Genomic DNA, 19,386 nt, shown 5'->3' with positions numbered 1-19,386 from the left:
GGAAGATTTACAAACAACTTACACACACACACACACACACACACGCACACACCCCGCTACACCTTTTACAAGGAAGCGTGCTGGTTTAGGACACATATGAAATACATAAGTGGGTGTCTATGAGGAGGGAACTGACGGTAGGGCTCTGAAAAGGGGGAAAAACAATCAGCATGTGTAGTACGATTCCATTTTTTTGTCCAAAAAACAATCTGACATGTATCTGCAGAGAAAAATGTAAGGAGGGATGTTTGCCAACATGGGAAGGGCAGTATTTCTGGGTGGTGGTATCATGAATAACTGACATTCTCTTTGTTAACAAGTACTCAGTCTAACTTTTCTACAAAGAACCTGTATTATATATACTTAAAAAAATAATAAAATTGTGAGAAATTGCATTTCATTAACTGTACAAACACACGTTCAACCTATGGGATGTCTGCCTGATCTGTGTTCAGCCACCTGAGGTCTCCCCCCACCGGCCCACCCCCTGGCCACCGTCCCCTCCTCTCTGCCTCTGCCTCTGCGCACGACCACTTTGCCCGCTCTTTGCCCTTGGTGCTTCTTGTTCTGGTCAGAGTGCACTCACGCCCGTCAAGCTCTTAGTGCTCCCTCCTGCCACAGACCCTTTGCTGAGAACGTCAGCAGATGACAATCCTCCGCCCGGATGCTCTAACTCACACCAACTGTGATTGAACGATTTGTACCATTGAATAGTTCTCTGACGTTTTCTCCCCCATGTCTTTTCTTCCAGAAAGGCCACCTGCCCTTCAGGGCAGGGACAGTTTCCTTACACCTCAGGCCTCCCGAGCTGAGCGCCACATGGCACTTAGCTCCACAGACACACCTCAGGGGATGTATGTTTACAAAATGGGACACGTGCAAAAAGTGGATGGAACCAGCACTGCTCATTTAGAGCTTTGAATCGCTCGAGAAGATTTAAGATAGTCAACAAGTACCGAGCGCCCAGATATTTTCATGTCAAAAGGCATAACTGAAGCAAGATGGCTCGGAGGACTGCCCACCAACCACCTGGTTCCGTCTCTGGAACACCGCATCGTTATCCTCCTTTGGGCCTCTGTCTATCAGGGAGGGAGGCTGTGTGCACAGAGGGAAAAGAGCCCAGCGGTTCCCCTCCCCAAGTCTGGCCAGTCAGGCCTGGGAAGAAGCCAGGACAGTCCAGGTGTGACTGTCCGTCACCCAAAACAGGCCACCATGCAGAATAACGAGTCACATGGGAGCCTGGCTAGCACATACTGTGCCGACATCCCTGCCTTTACGCCCACGGGGCCAAGTGGTACTTTCAAAAGCAACAGTCCACAATTCCCTACTTCCTGACGGCAAGGATCATTTTAATTAGTTACTAATAGAACTCCTGTGGATTTATGGTTTGAGCAAATCAAGCTTCAATCTCCTTAAGCATTTAATTACTGGTATTTGAAAGGCACTGCATTATGGGTAATAGCAACTACTCCCTTGAAATGAGATTGGGGTGAGGGTATGGAAAAAAGTTGGGAAATCGCTTTTGTCTAATTTTTCAAGTGTTGCTTTTCTAATTCTCGCATCCCACAAGGAAATAAATTAGAAGAATACACACTGTCAAAGGGAAAGTTTACCCAGCATAATTCTAGGGAAATGAGAAAATGGTTAACATCAAAGTACCTGTCAAAGGGGATATTCAGTAAGCAAATCGTTGTTAAGATGCTCAAAGAGGAAAAAGAAAATTCACTGAAAAAAGAATGTTATGATAAAACTTAAATATATGCCTAAAAAATGACAACGTATATATTTATAACTGGAGAACTGCTTAGAATATGACTCGCAAACACACAAAAAATATTTCTAATATTTCTATTAATACCAAACTAAGGATCCTTCATCAAATACCATTTCTCACACACTAGCCACCACTGCCCCCAATAACATGAAGTACTACGCTTTCTGTCTTCGTAGGCACTTTATAGCAAACGGCTACTCACCTGAAAATAGCTGCTTCCTCTTTCTCGCCTGAACTGCTGTTGTAATGGTTCAACAGATTTAAAGTCTAACCAGCTTAGTCTCAGTTGAAATTCTTATGAAATCTCCATTACGCTAAGTGTTACGTGCCAATTTATGAGGGGTTAAAAAAGAAAAAGGAAGCTCCTTTCATACCAGAATTTTTAAATTCTCTGACATAACATGTTTTCTTTCATGGTTTACTCATAAAAGAAAGAAGGAGTGAGTAGGAGGGGAGGCTGAAGCTTTTTTCGGCAGGGTAGGAGCTGCAGAGCCCAGCCCGGTGGCTGAGGAGGGGGGTGGCCCGAGGCTGCTGTGGCACCTACCTCCTGCCTCTCCACGTCCATGTTCCAGACGACAATCCCACCGTCACCACCACAGGAGATGAGCTGCCGCGTGTGCTGTGCATAGGACAGGGCCTGGACTCTGTCACTGCGAAAGAAGCAAGAGTTAGTGACAGTTCCCAAGAGCAGAGAGAGCCCTGAGGGAAGGAAGCCCAGCAGTTGGTCACATGCACACTCACCGCTGAGCCCCACCCAAGAGCAGATCTTGGAAACCGGATGGAATTGTCAACATGCTAATATTGGGAGAGTACTCAAGATTTTCAACACTTAAAATAAGTCAAAATGCTCGTTTAATAATTAGCTAGGTTGAACTTTTTTTTTTGGTCGTACGCGGGCCTCTCACTGTTGTGGCCTCTGCCGTTGCGGAGCACAGGCTCCGGACGCGCAGGCTCAGCGGCCATGGCTCACGGGCCCAGCCGCTCCGCGGCACGTGGGATCTTCCCGGACCGGGGCACGAACCCGGGTCCCCTGCATCGGCAGGCAGACTCTCAACCACTGTGCCACCAGGGAACCCCTTGAACATCTTTCGATGTGCCTGTTGGCCATCTGTATGTCTTCTCCGGAGGCATGTCTATTTAGGTCTTCTGCCATATTTTTTAAAAATTTATTTATTTTTGGCTGTGTTCGGTCTTCGTTGCTGCGTGCGGACTTTCTCTACTTGCAGCGAGCGGGGGCTACTCTTCATTACGGTGCGCGGGCTTCTCATTGCAGTGGCTTCACTTGTTGTGGAGCACGGGCTCTAGGCACACGGGCTTCAGTAGTTGTGGCATGCGGGCTCAGTAGTTGTGGCGCATGGGCTTAGTAGCTCCGCGGCATGTGGGATCTCCCCGGACCAGGGCTTGAACCCGTGTCCCCTGTACTGGCAGGCAGATTCTTCACCAGTGTGCCACCAGGAAAGTCCCTTTCTGCCATTTTTTGATTGAGTTGTTTGTTTTTTTGATATTGAGATGTATGAGGTGTTTGTATATTTTGGAAATTAAGCCCTTGTCGACTGCATCATTTGCAAATATTTTCTCCCATCCCATAGGTTGTCTTTCCGTTCTGTTTATGGTGTCCTTTGCTGTGCAAAAGCTTATATGTTTAATTAGGTCTACTTGTTTACTTTTGCTTTTATTTCTTTTGCTTTGGGAGACTGATCTAAGAAAATATTGCTATGATTTATGTCCAAAGGGGAAAGTGGGGAGAGATAAATTAGGGGTATGGGATTAACAGATACACACCACTATATATAAAATAAACAACAAGGACCTACTGTATAGCACAGGGAACTATATTCAACATCTGGTGATAACCTATAATGGAAAAGAATCTGAAAAAGAATAGGCATATATATAACTGGATCCCTTTGCTGTCCACCTGAAACCAACACAACACTGTAAATCAACTCTAGCTCAAATTTTAAAAATGCTCGTGTAAGATGCTAAGGCCCCAAGGAGAGGTGTCTTTGTCAGTTACCAACACTTAAGGAAAAAAGCTGTTGTACTGGTTCCTTAAATGATCAATTAAGTAAAGTCTGTGCCATCTGTTCATGTTACATTTGTAAGGTCATCCAACGAAATGCCTGCTGGGCGTACCTGATGGAGCCAGGTAACCTGTGCTGCCCGAGACGGCTCCCAGGGTGAATCCAACACAGCAACAGACTTGCGTTTCACTGATTCTCTGTCTCTCTAGTTTTCATGCCCTCTTTACTGATTCTGTGTTTTATTTTTCTTTCTAGTTCATACATGGCTGATAAGTTGTTCCCCCTTGGTGGGGAATTCAGTTTCAGGGTCTGACAACTTGATCACCAACAAAAGATGATAGAGACCTATGTTCCTGTGGCAAAAAGAGAACAAGGAATCTGGTTTCTTGGTTGTTTTTGTTTGAATATTTTTCTATTTTGAGCTCAAATTCATTAAGAATTCCGTGGCCACTGGGAAGGAGAATAACTCTGTGAAATCTCAACTGGTGATTTTTTGTGTGCTTTTGTGTTTACTTTTCACTTGCGGCTGCAGTTGTATGACTGAAGCCATTAAGCTCTGTGCGTCCGTGTCTGCAGTTCAGAAGGGCCTTTACGTCTTGTGTGTGGAATGCTTTCCTGTTTCCAGAGGGTACCAATAAATTAGATTATGGCATCTTTTATATTATAAGCACTTGCTTATAAAGATAAGCAAGCTTATATAAATTAAATATTCCTAAACTTCACAGAAAATAAGGAAGCTGAACCTCTAAAACTTTAAGTTTACTAGACTTAAAAATTATTCCACAGAAAATACACCCTAACTCAGTGATATTTTAAGAATCCAAGTTCACAAAATTAGGGTAACTCTTTGGCAAATAAGACTTGCATGATGAGTTTTAAAACACAGGTATGTCTTTTTCTGGATTAATCAGTGTTAAATATAATGCAAATGTACATTTTGTTTTACTTGGGTTGATTTCTCCTAAATTTATATAGGATAACTAGTCAAATAAGCTAATATTATGCCTATATAATGTTTAAGATTTTGAAAGCTAAGTTTGTGTTCAATTAATTATTCTGATAAACTTTTTATATATACAGCAATTATGTTTTATAGCATATCAACTTAAAGATCATTCCCAAGATCTTTAGGTAACTTACAATGGACTAATAGTAAGTTGAGCTAATTGATAGTCATTGGATACCTACCTAGATAATTTCTAAGTAACTGAAACTTCGATTACAAAGCATAATAAGCATATATGATTATATATGTTTGCCTATTTTTGTGTGCTGTAGAGAAGCTGTAACTGAGGTGTGTCATGTCAAATGAATGTGTTCCTTTTTGCCACTTTCAGGGGATGCAAAAGTGATGTATGTCACAGTAGAAATTGATGTCACGTGATTCATGAGCTGTGCGAGTCTAGCTGTGCTAAAATGCCTGCATGTGATGGAAAGTTCTCAATTATCCACATCCTCCCTCCTCCCAATCTTCTCTATGAAATATGAGTTAGTTACTTTGGTTAATTATTATAATTAAAATGGGTGGTTGAGACTATGCCAGATGCAGTAATGAAAAGGAAATACGATTGTGTCTGTGTTTTTGTTTTGGGGGAAGAATAAAAAAAAAGAGTATGGGTTTTTTTTTTTTCTGCACCACATGGCCCGTGGGATCTTCGTTCCCCGACCACGGACTGAACCCAGGCCCTCGGCAGCGAAGTCAAATCAAATCTGAGAAATTTTTAAACTATTGATTCATCTGAAAATAGCAATGATGAATCCATTGCATTTTAACGTAAATAACATATATTTTGGGGAAAATAACTATATTTCCCAAAACAAAATATTTTGAAGACAAAATGGCATTGTTTAATATTTGTGCAAGTCTTTCTAATGTCTGGCTTAATAGGCAAGAACCAAATACTCATCTCTTTCTGCATTTGTTATAATGTCACTCAGGTAGCCTCTGGAAAACTCCATCATATACTTTCGAGAGAGCATAAATGAATGAAAAAGGCAATTCTAAAGTAAAATATAAATTTGTTTCAGAATATAAAAGAGAAAAATAAAAGACAAAACATGGAAAATGAATTTTACTTGCTTTGGTTTATAATACTCGAGTCTTTAAAAAAAAGCTATAAAATACATTAGAATTTTGGCATAGTTCCCTCGGTTTTGATGGCTTGCTTCCTTAGTTTACTGAGTAATGCCTTGGACTACACTGCAAAAGGATATTCTTTACCTCCTATGGAATCTGCCTAGCTAGCAGAGATTCTGTGTCTCACGAAAATTATTTTCAGAGCTTTATGTTGACTTGAAAAGTTCTTGATTATTTAAGAAAAGAAAAAGGAACAAGGGCCCTCATTTGTGAAAAGACCTAAATTCTTTAAGACTGTGTTCCTTTCTACATTTATTTTCCAATGTTTTCTTGTTACTTCGATTATATAGATAACCAAGTATTGTTTCTTAGGCACCTGTGCTCCTATCTTAATCAAGTATCTAAAGATATCAAGTATCCTCTGAAAATGGTTTTGCTTTCCCACACTGAACCCTGTATTTTGGGGAAAAAAATTTTTTTAGCATATTTTTAAATGCTAAGAACGATCTTTAGATTATCTAAAACTATCTTTAAGATTTTCTAGAGGGGTCCTAGAAAAATCATAAAGATTTGTTCCCTTTGCCTTATAAAGATAGAGATGCTATACATAATTGCTGTGTTACTAACTGCATTTGTTTACTGTGTTACAGGAAGAGCCGTCGGATCAGAGGAGATGCTTAGTCTTCCCTAGGTTAAGTCAGTATGGGTAAAATATTATTAATATATTTCTGAAACTGTATATTGCATGGGAAGACCCTGGAGACTTATCAGTGCTCTCATTGTCTGTTTTTACCTGCAGGCAAAATACTGATCAAATCTCTTAGGAAATAGTTATGTAGGGTATCTCAATAGAGAATTTTACTCTTCTCAATTCTGATATTATTTATAACAGTAAAAATTAACCATTAAGTCTCTAATATCTACAGGTAACTTTGTATTATTCTGACTCTTGCCTGAAGCCTCCACTATAAGCTACAGGCCAGAAAGGCCAATCTCAGAGTTTCCTGGGAAAGGACTCTATATAGCAGGTATTTTTAAATACTGGTATTTAAACGAATAGACTCTTAGGCAAAGGGTACTGAACTGACATTGCTTAGATAATCTGTAAACTGTGCTAGTGGATTGACTCAGGATTTCCTTGGATTTCTGGACTCTTTTTAGTCTGCATGCAGATGGCTTCACAAATGCAGACTGCTGAACCAAAACCAGCAGAACAAGAATTAATGACACAGGACTGAATGAACTGAAGAGGGAAGTTTTACTGTGGTTACCTGTCTGGAATACTGTTGACGTTGCTTTAATGTTCTATTTTTTGGATATACGAGGCTGCCTTTTCTCTTACTTTTTATGCTATCTCTAACTTACAATTTAGTAAATTCTGCTTTGATAAGCTAAATCCAAACATTTAAGAATGATATCCAATTCCCAGAGATCCCCCAGAATTCAAAATCTGTTACTGAGTCCCCTTGATTTTCATGGCAATACAGTTATTTCACAGGTTTAATTAGAATCTATCCATAGTATATCGTTGGGCAGACAAGGCCTTACCTAGAGTATCATATTAGAGGGTAGTGTTCATTGAATCAGATATGACTAGCCCCTTTAAGAATTAAGGGAGCCAATGCCTATAACCATCCCCCTCCCAAAAGGAAAACTGGCCTGGTACCTGGTTTGCACGGTCCTGGCCTTACAGGTGGTAAGAAAGCTACCAGGCCAGGAAGCTAGCAAATGTTGAAAACCTCGAGGAATTCAACCAAGGTTATAAGTACTATAGGTGAAAAATGGTGGAGATTTTCTTGGGCTCAGTTTCCTAGCCTTGGGATAGCAGATAACAGAGGTTCTGAAAAGCTCAATCCAAGATTCCTTATAAAAACTTTTGTAAATGTTGTGGGCTTAACAGTTGTTTAACACTGTACGGCTCCATATTTGCAAAGCAAACCAAGACGGCCTACGGGTTAATTTACACTCTTATTGCACCAGTGTACATGATTAGGCCGAACTTTATGAGACCAGCCTTTTTTTTGTGATCAAGAATAATCTTTGAGATTATTCTGATTACAGGAGAGGAGGGGTAGGTCAAAAAACTTTGAAATGGGCAGAAAGAAATTACTGGGTATCTTTTCAATGGAATATCAGGTATGGTCTAGCACCCCCTTCTGACTCTATGGGGGTCTGTACCTTCAGTATCTTTATGCTATTTTATAACTCTGTAAGTTATAGAAAACTGACACTACTGCAAATGAATTTTATCCAGTGAAGATGCAACTAATTTCCACATCCTTTTCCTCACATGGAAGAAATCAACTGTGAAAACACAAATTCATTGCAGCATTCTCCATTGCCTCTGCATGTTTCTACTCTGGATTTTCCTCTGAACTGGTTGTAACATCTTACCAGCTCCTTTATTAATTAATGACTAATATAAAATCTTTGACATGTATTCATTAAAAAACAAAGTCAATTGTTTTCTATCTCTCCTTGTTGTTACTTCATACATTTTAGAATATGGACTGACACCATTGTGACATTCCGGGGCAAGAAGGAAAATCTATCTATTTGAACAGATTCATAACCGCCCTGTGATTTGAACTACATTTCATTTGTTAAGACACCTTGATACACGTCAAGGATCTTGCAAAACGAAATAAGCTACAGAAGGAAGTGCTTTGCCACTCATAGCTGGCAGCAACGTTCAGCAACAGATACATAATTTATGGGACTCCAGTCCTGTTAATATTCCAACCCAGGAGAACACAGTGATGAATGCTGTATCCCAAGCTTTGTAATAAAGCTGCTCAGGGGCTTCCTGATTTAAGGATTCAAAATACAACCACCTTGCAGTTAAAAATGAGATGAGGGAACATCCCCAGGTTCACAGATCAACGGTTATAAAAAGTAAAAGATACCTTCTTCTTGCATTCATGTTTGATCCGGCATCACTGTAGCATTTATACTAGAAAGCATCTCAAAACTGGTTATTATTTCATAGATGAGCATTCCATGAACTGCACTACAAATCTCTTATGAGTGTATGAAGACCCCACTTTGCACAACCAACAGGCTCCACCATCTACAAAGACTATGCTTAGCGGGATGGCCGCACTCCCTTTCTCACCAGCCCTAGAGGCAGCACTTCTGATCGGGCCAAGCTACGTAACACGGAGGACGCGACGCAAAATGAAAACAAAGGGCCCCTTGTCAAAAAAATAAAGAATTACAAGATGGTGACAGTAGAGCACTAAACCAAGCATGGGACCCTTCTAAGCGTGAGGCCTCGTGTGATTGCAAAGGTCACACGCCCATGAAGGCTGGTCCTGTGTCTGATGCTTCTTAAGGAAAAAGGGTAGAGAAGCCTTTATCCTCTTTATAGAAACAGATTTTCAGACACAGGCTAACATCTACCCAAACGTCAACTTAGGCCCTGTTCCATCCCCAAAGTAGGCGGGACTTAAATGTACAGCAAAGAAATGAAACTTTCCAAAGTATGAAAATTCCCAGCCCACTTGGTGAAATCTAACCAGTTAAGCATCTGCTTCTAGAGATCGCTCTCTCTCTTATATTCGTAACTCTCACATTCCTAAGTTTTCCAGACCTCCTCGGACCAGAGAAGGTCCGTGACCGATCCACACATGAGAGGTCTCCAGGATAACTGACACTTAGGCTTATCCCACACCAAAGGGACCCTAGAAGGATCGTCTCCCCAGGGATTCTTGGACAACAGCCAAGGCTGAACCTGAACTTGGGGTCTCCTTTCTGGGAACACTGGTTTGTGCGTCAGCAACAATTTGCTGTTCACTGGCTAGAGTGGAAGTTCAGATTAGCCACTGGCCCTCTGTCCACTTGCAGTTTCCTGAACACTGTATTTAGTTCATGCAATTCTGTTTGGGTAATCCTCAGCAGAACGATGAGAATCTCTTCATCTCCTAAGATCCAGATCAACAGGGAATCTCCCCCACTGAGGCCACCTACTTTCCAGTAAAATGGCAAACGGATCCACCTTTACCACCTTTTCATACGTCTAGCACAGCCCTATAGAGGCAGGGACTGTTTTCTTAGTCACCTTTGGGTCCTAAGAGCCCAATACAAAGTCTGGTCTGTAGACGGAGCTCGATGAACATCTGCTGAATATATTAGGTATAGAGGGAGTAGGTGTATGTGGCAATATTTCCATTGGAAATGCTACAATCAGGGAGAAACAGTAATCGTATCTGAAAGCTCGATTTTTGAATTATTATCGTTTTTATTAACAAGAAAATGTTAACAATTGCCACTAATTACCCCTTATTCTTATGCTGATTATTTTACATGCATTGTATTATTTCTGATTTTTGACAACCTTTGAGGGCTTTTCTTTCCAATATTGTCCTTATTTTAGAGATGGGGAAACTGAAGATCAGAGATGAGGTGTCTTGCCCAAGCCTACAGAGCCCTCAGCAGAAGGGCTGCCTCGTATACAGCCTGGCCTGACTCAAAGGCTATTACTAGTCACCACACTATACAACCCCTCTCTCTTTGACGAGATGCTACCCTCTGTAAAGAACTTTAGCTGCTAATACTTTGACCTATTATGTCTTTAGTTAGCTAAATACTTAAAAACAGAAAAGACATCTCTTCCCATCACCCCTAATGATTCTCTAGTGTGACAATGAGAAACGCTCCTAATCTCAGATTCGGAAGGAGAGAAAGCTTTCATACATATTTATCCTTGGTCCCTCTCCCCCAAACCCAGAAGAACCTGAGTGCAAGAATTTTACTTCCTTTCATAACTTTGATATAAGAGAAAAGCATAAATTCTCCCAATGTTTATTTATTTATGAATAGCCTATTTCTTTACCAAAAGAATTCGAAGATGCTTATAAGAAAAGTCTTACCCATGGTAAGAAGAGGAAGAGAGAAACCCAGAGCTGGGGCTGTGGAAAGAGGAGGCAAAGACACAGGCCACGTGGGCCCAGGGTCACGGCTGTGACAGAGCCTCATGCAGCCCGTGGATCCCAGTCTTGGTGGAGGGGTCCAGCACAAGGGACCACGCAGACCTTTACCTGTGCTTTAAATCAAGTTACCATTAAATTAAATTGCCAGAAAGTCTTAGAGTCCTAAGAAAACACTATTAGAAAGAAAAAATATGGCCATGAAAGAAAAGGTGGTCATGAAATGACAGGTATTATCCTATACCTATCAGAATAAAAAAGAATCTAAAAGGTCCAAGTCCCATGATTAGATTTGACAAGGTGGGCACGGGACAATAGATGTCCAGGTTTATGCTTCAATAATATCCATCTAACTGGTAACTGATTCTTGAAAACCGTAACTGGCCCCTGAAATTGGAACCTTTTCCTTGCCTTTCTTTCCCCAGAGCTGGCACGTAATCATGTTCTACTTGCTGCAGGGAATAAAAATACCAAAATGCTTCAAATGCAGATAATATTGTACTATAGAAGTATACTTTCTCAGCTTTTTTTCCTTGGACTTGGAAACATTTTTGCTGTCATCAATCACTTACTTGTGCTAAAGCTCTCTCTGCTTTGATGGGATTTTTACACATCAAATCAAACTAGCTACATTAATGTTGTATTTCTGCCAATGAAGGATGGTGTGAAAGCTCAGAACCTGGGACAGAAGCCACAGGGAGCTGTCCCTCCACACTATGGCTGGACGTTTCCAGAAGAGGGGAAGGCAGTCTCCCCACCCTGAGGGGTGGGGAAACCTCTGGTCCAGTCTGCTCTTCCCGGTGCCCAAGCTCAACGATTGGGCCCCTGATTTGGAACTCTGGCCACCAACAGTCATCCTGGGGGAAGGTGGGAAAATAAGGAATTGTAGGAGAGCAAGGGGCAGCCTGAGGTCCCAGGCAGAAAGTCTTCGGCCTCTAAAGTAGAAAAGAAAGAAAACACCATGGGGCACGGTGGGGACCATGTTATTCAATGTTCATTTTTGTTTCCCCAGAGCCTAGCACAGCGCTGGATACAAAGAAGGTTCTGAGAAGCTTTCTCTGCTGGACTGAACTGAGGTCTGGGAGACCTAAGCTACCAGCTGGAGTCTTTGAGGATGGAAGCCCAATATTCTCACCGAAAAAATGATATCTGACCTCTCTCTTTCATAGGGTTATTGTAAGATTAAACTGAGGTGTCTGTGTGTTTTGAAAGCTCTTTGACAAAGTATTAGGCGCTACTCAAATACAAGAATCAAGGATGGGGTGAACTGGGAGATTGGGATTGACATACATACACTACTGATACTATGTATAAAACAGATAACTAATGAGAACCTACTGTATAGCACACAGGACTCTACTCAATGCTCTGCGGTAACTTAAATGGGAAGGAAATCCAAAAAAGAAGGGATATATGTGTGTGTATAGCTGATTCATTTTGCTGTACAGTAGAAACTAACACATTGTAAAGCAACTATACTCCAATAAAAATTAAAAAAAAAAAAAAAGAAACAAGAAAAGATTGCAGATAATTTGAAAAAAACAAAAAACGAAAAACAAATACAGGAATCACCAAACACCAATCCAGTGGCCAGTTTTCAGGGCAGAGGAATGGCTGCTGTGAACGTGGGCCTTATCCTGCCTGATGCTCTTGACCTTCTTTCCTGCACCTTCTTTGTGAACCCCGTCTTCCTCCATCTGTCAGCAGCTCCAATGCTTCCCTGTCCCCACCTCGGGCACTCAAACCCACTCTCACAGTGTGACACCAACGATGCTGAGGAAGTTTACTTCTCCTAGTTCTGTGACACCAAGGGCAACCCCTCTCAGACTAAGACCTGGTGTCAAGGAGCCCCTCATAGACTCCACCTTATTACTAAGCTTGAATTATCAATAAATAAAGCACCAGGCAAGGCCTTCTGCTGTTCTTCCTGTTCAAGGCAGTTCTGACCGGTAGCTCCTGATCTCACCAGCCTGTCCACCGCACCAGGCTCCAGGGTGCGATCCTATCAGGATGGACTCCAAGTATGGTTCGTTTCATCTTCTAAAAGGCCAAGCCTGTATGTCTCAGAAACTGGAAGACCTATTAGTTTAGGCTTCATTTTTCTGGAACTGAGAGACTGTCTCCACTTTATAGCTTTTCCTTTCTTATCCAACTGTAGATGCAAGTCTCCCAGAACAACGTTCTGCCTAAGGACACGCAGCACCCAGTGACGCTGGCGGTGAGTACTGACACCCACCCTGCTTGCAGTCTTTGTGAACCACTGTGTAGAAATAAAACTAGTTATGAGCTAATCTGAATGAGTCCAAGAAATACTGCTGATCTTCATTCAAAGCCTGTATCTGATTTCTCGGAGGCAGCCCGAGTAGCAGAAATTACTTGGTAGAGTAGCTGGTAACCAAGTATTAGGAAACAGGGCTGTATTTTGTTTTTCTTTTTCTTCACTTACATGGATGATGTCAACTCCTTCTACGTGATCTCGATATGTGTCCCCTTGTCATGGAGAGAAATATAAGGGAGTAATTCCTTTCATGAGCTGATACTGAGGTCTGAGTGGTCCCACAAGCCAAGTATAGCCCCGGACAACTGATCTGTTCTCTCATGTGGGAATGAAGGACTTAGTAGCTACGTCTCTAAAATTAAACTCTAACACAAAATATAAGTATTTGTGCATGGGCCCTGTAAAATTGAATTAGCTCATATCTAATAATTCCAAACTGTAAATTTAACTTCTTAGGAGAAGTTTTTGAAACTCGTGTTTCCAGGCAGATCTACAGGTGGAGCTAATGCCACTTAAAACCAGTCAGTTCATGGGAGTTGATATATTAGAATCATAGTTAAGATCAGGTTGAAAACTTTAAAAGTTAAAGACAATTCAGATTAGCTTCAGAGTTCTAAAGCAGATTGAAAATTCTTTTTGGCAACACGATCAGGCTTTGCCTCCAGGGACCTCGGGCAGCACACGTGGGACAAATCAGAGTGTGGTCCAAGGGTCACTGGCAGAGCTACTTGGGAGGCTTGTTACGACACAGATGCCCGCAGCTCCAGACCAGTGGAGAGAATCTCAGAGGACAGGGCCCAGGAATCTACTTAACAGATTTCTCAGTGATTCTTGGCGGACAACAAAGTTTGAGAACTGCTCCAAGGAAGCAAAAAGCTTTCTCTGCTCTTCCTCTCAGTCTCCTGAAATCCACTCCTTAAGGAAGAAGAGCCTGATACTAATCAAGGCGAGTACTCAGTAAATATCTGGGGAAGTACAACATGTACTGGGTGAGGATACCTTTTCCTTAAGCTGCCAGGAATCTTGAAACCACATTTGAACTCAATTATAGAAATTCTGTAGGCCTTCATAGCTTGTATTCTGAAGCTCTTTTTTCTCTCACTCTCAAATTTTTACTCTTATAGTCTTCCCTGGTTCTCTTTTTTACCTTTTATTTCTTTGCTGCCATTATTTTATTTTGTGGTTTTTGTAAGCCACAAAATAAAATAAATCCTCTGTGGGTTAAAATGGGGTATAAATAAATAAACATACTTATGTACAGATATAAATCAAAGTGGCCATTATTTGCGTTCCTGTCACATTATCCCCAGGCTAAGCTCCCGCCACAAAGACTGGCCCGCATGCCTTTGTTCCAGCTTTCAGCCGGGAATCTTTCCCAGAGTTCTTCATAAAAGCACCAACAGGGAATTCCCTGGTGGTCCAGTGGTTAGGACTCGGTGCTTTCACTGCCAAAGGCGCGGGTTCGATCCCTGGTGGGGGAACTAAGATCCCACACGCCCCACAGTGCAGCCAAAAATAAAAAAATAAATAAATTTGGGGCTTCCCTGGTGGCGCAGTGGTTGAGAGTCCGCCTGCCAATGCAGGGGACACGGGTTCGTGCCCCGGTCCAGGAAGATCCCACATGCCACGGAGCGGCTGGGCCCGTGAGCCACGGCCGCTGAGCCTGCACGTCCGGAGCCTGTGCTCCGCAACGGGAGAGGCCACAACAGTGAGAGGCCCGCGTACCGCATAAATAAATAAATAAATGAATAAATAAATAGATAAATATAAAAAATAAATGATAAATAAAAAAATAAAAGCACCAGCAGCCTTACCTATGTCCTTGGAGCTCGATGGCTGTTCCTTTTCTCCCACCGATGTCCCACATGATGACAGAGTGGTCGGAGCTCCCCGAGAACAACACCCGCTGGACGGGGTCCCAGCAGAGAGCAGTCACCCCACCTGAGAGAACAGACACAGATGGCCATTAGTCACAAAGTGACAACATTATTCACCAGTAACTTGTGAGAGCAGAGGAGTTCGGAGCTAGCGCAATTCCTGGCACACAACAAACTTCTGTTGAAAGAACAAATAGGTCCCCAAAGAGAAAAAAATGGGCTCCAAGAATAAAAGTCCCACCCTTTATGCACTTTTCCCCAAAATTTCATGTACCATAAAATCAATTACTGTAAAGACCAAAGGGGAATGAAAAAGGCAATTAACTGACCTTCAAAAAAATAGACATAGTTCTAAGAACAGAAAATACCGCACTGTTTGGAAATATTGACCGTAGTTTTTAAGCCCCGTCTACCCCACATCCCGACAGCAGGTGAGCAGTAAACGGGGCTTTAAAAAAGCTCAGTTAGATTTATTTTATTCTTGAATACAGGTGTTGATAGACAAGAATATCAGAATTTAAAATGTATTTTCTCTCTCTGGGAATTTAAATTTATAGATTCTGGGAAAATTACTTACATCCTCAAGTGTCAGTTTCTTCAACTGTAAACTGGGGATGATGGTAATACGATGATAACACTGAGGATAATATCAGCCTAACCACTACCTACCTCACAGGGTTACAGTGAGCATGACGGGGCCAATTACCTGGGACCACTCTGTAAACTGTGGTGTGCAGTACAGATGGTTATTAGCATCACTCCAGTGGTTTGGCTATAAAACATTATGACAGATTTTCTTCCCTGGCAGTCCCATCATAAATCAAACTTCTTGTGTACTGAGAACAACAGTAACTTTTTATGTATAAGATGAGCACAAAGCTTATGAATACTTAAGAATATGAGAAATTTTTACTCATTTTTATTGAAAAATATTATATTCTGAAAAGAACATACAAGTTGTTTCTTATTTGTTGGAATCCGACATTTTTCTTCTTTAGATCATCAATTTGTTCTAATGAAGTACTGCACTTTAAAAGCTTTTAGGAAAGTTTCTCTCATATAATGTCTCAGAAGATATTTTTTCAAGGTCAAAAGGAAAAAAACCCCCCACTATCCTGGATTATGCTTAATAGCTTCTCCCTATACCTGCACAACATTCTGCTTGTGTACATTCCTGTCCCTGTAAGAATACACACCACTTCCCCCAGTGTACCTGTGCTGACCACCCCCTGCAGCTCCCATCTCCTCTTCCCTCCCCCACTCCCACCCCAAAACAAGCACAGGGCCAGCAGCAAACAGGCTCTGGTGGTACCTGTTGAATGAACGAAAGAGCAGATGAATGAAGACACAAAAATCGCTTTTTCATCCACAAATCTCGTTATTTGGAACTCCTCTGCTATGCTTACTTAGCCTTTCAAAGCTAAATATTTTCTCTTTCTGTATAACTCATCTTCTCTCCCTGTTATTAAACTTCATGTACCCATCCCCCGACCCTTAACCTTCCTTCAGTATCTGAGAATGTAATGCTTCAGGATATGCATTCCATCGTGCAAAATGTTTATTCCCACACAGTACTAGAATGACTCACTTTGTTAACTATCTGTGGTAGAGTCAGCTAATTGTTTACTGAAATTCATGTTCCCTCTTCTTGTATATACAGCGCTCCCTGGAAAGTTGCTTCCTACAGGGGCCACATTAACTGGCCCCTCTTGCAACTAGGGGGCATGTTACCAGTTCTCAGCAAGGGAACCCAGAAAGTACGTGGAAGTCATACACATCCCTCCCAGGCCGAGGCAGTTAAGACGTTCCTTTTCCACTTTCTCTTTACACTTCCTCCTGGAGGACTCCAAGACGCCAGGACACAGAGAAATTCTAGAAGGAGCCTGGGACCCTGAATCACCACATGGAAAAGAACAGGAACACTTGCACTGGATTGTTACATGCATGAGGAAAACACCTTTGCATTAAGCCACTGAAATGTTGAAAGTTATTTGTTAGAGCAGTACCATTACCTACTAGAATGCCACAGAATTACTAGGATATTATAATAAGGCTGGTCCAAGAGGAAGGTGAGAGTCACCCAAAGCTTCAAAAATGTCAGACAAGTGAAAAGAAGCTATTACTTTACACTGTTAATATTGATGCCTAATACTTAAACAGAATTAGAGAGAACCCTGGTTGGAAAACTGTTTCATTAGCCTCCAAAGCAACCCACTATAAACTCTGAATTGGTTTTTCCCTCAAAATGTATCTAGAATCTAAGCACTTCTCACCATCTCCATTGCTACTATCCTTGTATGAGCCACAATTAAAATTCTTGCCTAGAAAATTAAAAAGTATGACACACATTTTGTTGTAAAGGCTCTGGGGGAAAAAGCACTCTCATACACTGTCGATGAGAATGCAAACCAGTAACATGGGGAAGGCCATATCCAACAAAACTACGTATGCACTGAGCTCTCAATCCAGCCCTCTCACTTCCAGGAATTTATCTTGAAGATACTGTCCCTGCTCCCATCAAATACACCAAAATACACACTCTATTCATCTCAGCATGGTTTGAAATAGCAAAACATTGGGAACAACTTAAATGCTCATATAAGAGAGTGGGCAAATAAAACTATGGTACATTCACAGAGTACTATGCGGCTATGAAAAAGAATGGAGAAGACCTGCTGGATGGCTATGACATGATTTCCAGGATATACTGTAAAGGGAAAAAGGCAAAGTGCAAAAGAATATCTACATTATGCTACTTCTCATCTAAGAAAAAAGGGGAGATGAGAAATTACTGAGATTTATTAACTACAGCAGGTGTGTGGGAGAGGCTGGGGAATAGGAATGGAGAAGCGATGAAGGAGAGACACTTTTTATTGTTTGTTTTGGTTTGGTTTTGAGTTTTGGAATCATGTTACTATTTCACATACTCGAAAACAAGTAAAAAATAAAAACTAGGAGTGTGTGTGTGTGTGTGTGTGTGTGTGTGTGTGTGTGTTGCTGAGGGGGAGGGGGAAGGAGAACCCAAAATGGAATATGAACAGAAACAAGTGAACCTAGCCATATTACAAATAAGTGGTACAACCTCACTGAAGGGGGTTAGGGGAAGAATTGACAAAATTAACTATGAAAAATGGTACTAAGGCCAAATGTAAAAAGATTTGTATACAAATACAGTACTCTAGTTTGTCAGATATATGATAAGAAACGGAATATTTACATAGTTTCAACGTTTCAAGGTATTTCCTCACAACATACTGATGTATTACAAAGGGTGATTACAATGGAGAAACCTGGCAGACACCATCTTAACCAAGCGATCAAAGTTAGCATCACCAGTAAGAGGACAAATCAGTATCATGTGCCTTCTGATATGATGCACTGAGAAGGCATATCGTCACTTTTGTTTTATTCTTATAAAAATTTAACCATAAGGAAGCATCAGAAAAACTCAAATGGAGAGACTTTCTAGGGGGGAAGGACAGTCAGGCTAGTACTCAAAAATGTCAAGGTTGGGACTTCCCAGGTGGTCCAGTGGTTGAGACTTCTCCTTCCAATGCAGGGGGCAAGGGTTCGATCCCTGGTCAGGGAGCTAAGATCCCACATGCCCCCGGGGCCAAAAAACCAAAACATAAAACAGAAGCAATATTGTAACATATTCAATAAAGACTTTAAAAATGGTCCACATCAAAAAAAAAAATCTTTAAAAATAAAGAATGTCCAGGTCATGAAAGCACAGAAAGACTGAAGAACTGTTCCAGGTTAAGGGAACTAAGGAGACATTATCACCAAACGTGGGGTGTAGTCGTGGGTTGGATTCTGAACCAGAAAAAGGATATTAGTGTGATAACCGGAGAAATGTGACTAACGTCTGTGGATTAAAGAACAGTGTTGTTTCAAGTTTTCCTGATTTTTGATACGTGTACTGTAATTTTCAAAGATGTTAACATGTGGGGAATAGGGGTGAAGGATGGATGGGACTCTCAGCACCTTCTTTAAATTCTGAAATTATACTACTAGCCTCATACAACGTTTCCTGCTTCCACTCCTGTCCCTGTTGTCTATTCTCCACCAAAGTGATCACTGAAGAACACAAAGCAGATGATGACACCCTTGCTTAAATCACTCCTGTGGTTTCCCATCCCATTCAGAGTAAAACCCACAGTTCTCTCCAGGCCCTCGGTGATCTGGCTTCTGCCACTATAGGGGCTTCCCTCTCTCTCCTCCCCCACCTTACTAGCTCTGCTCCAGTCAGCTGGGCTTCCCAAAGTTCCTAGAACAGGCCAGGTTCATTCTTACTTCTGGGTCTCTGCATTTTGTTGCCTCTGCCTGTGACTTTCTTCCCGTAGATTATCACTGGCTTGTTCCCTCACAAATGCCACCTCCTCAGAGACCTCCCTTGACCACTCTTACCACTTTCCTCCTTACGGT

The 19,386-nt window shown here is 41.6% G+C and overlaps 1 protein-coding gene across 1 annotated transcript in view; it reads right to left on the bottom strand.

Annotated features, from left to right (window-relative positions):
• WDFY2 (WD repeat and FYVE domain containing 2) overlaps positions 1 to 19,386 on the bottom strand; it is a 176,092-nt gene that overhangs the window by 8,408 nt on the left and 148,298 nt on the right. Inside the window, exons 7-8 of the mRNA XM_082676018.1 lie at positions 14,896 to 15,022; positions 2,319 to 2,424 (exon numbers count right to left, since the gene is read on the bottom strand). Of these exons, the coding sequence (XP_082532144.1) occupies positions 2,319 to 2,424; positions 14,896 to 15,022 (233 nt within the window). The remainder of the gene's footprint in view (positions 1 to 2,318; positions 2,425 to 14,895; positions 15,023 to 19,386) is intronic.

Source organism: Grampus griseus, assembly GCF_964374135.1.
Source record: "Grampus griseus genome assembly, chromosome: 18".
Taxonomy (NCBI): Eukaryota; Metazoa; Chordata; class Mammalia; order Artiodactyla; family Delphinidae; genus Grampus; species Grampus griseus.
The sequence above is the reverse complement of the archived record's forward strand: the minus strand, read 5'-3'. Positions and strand labels throughout refer to the sequence as shown.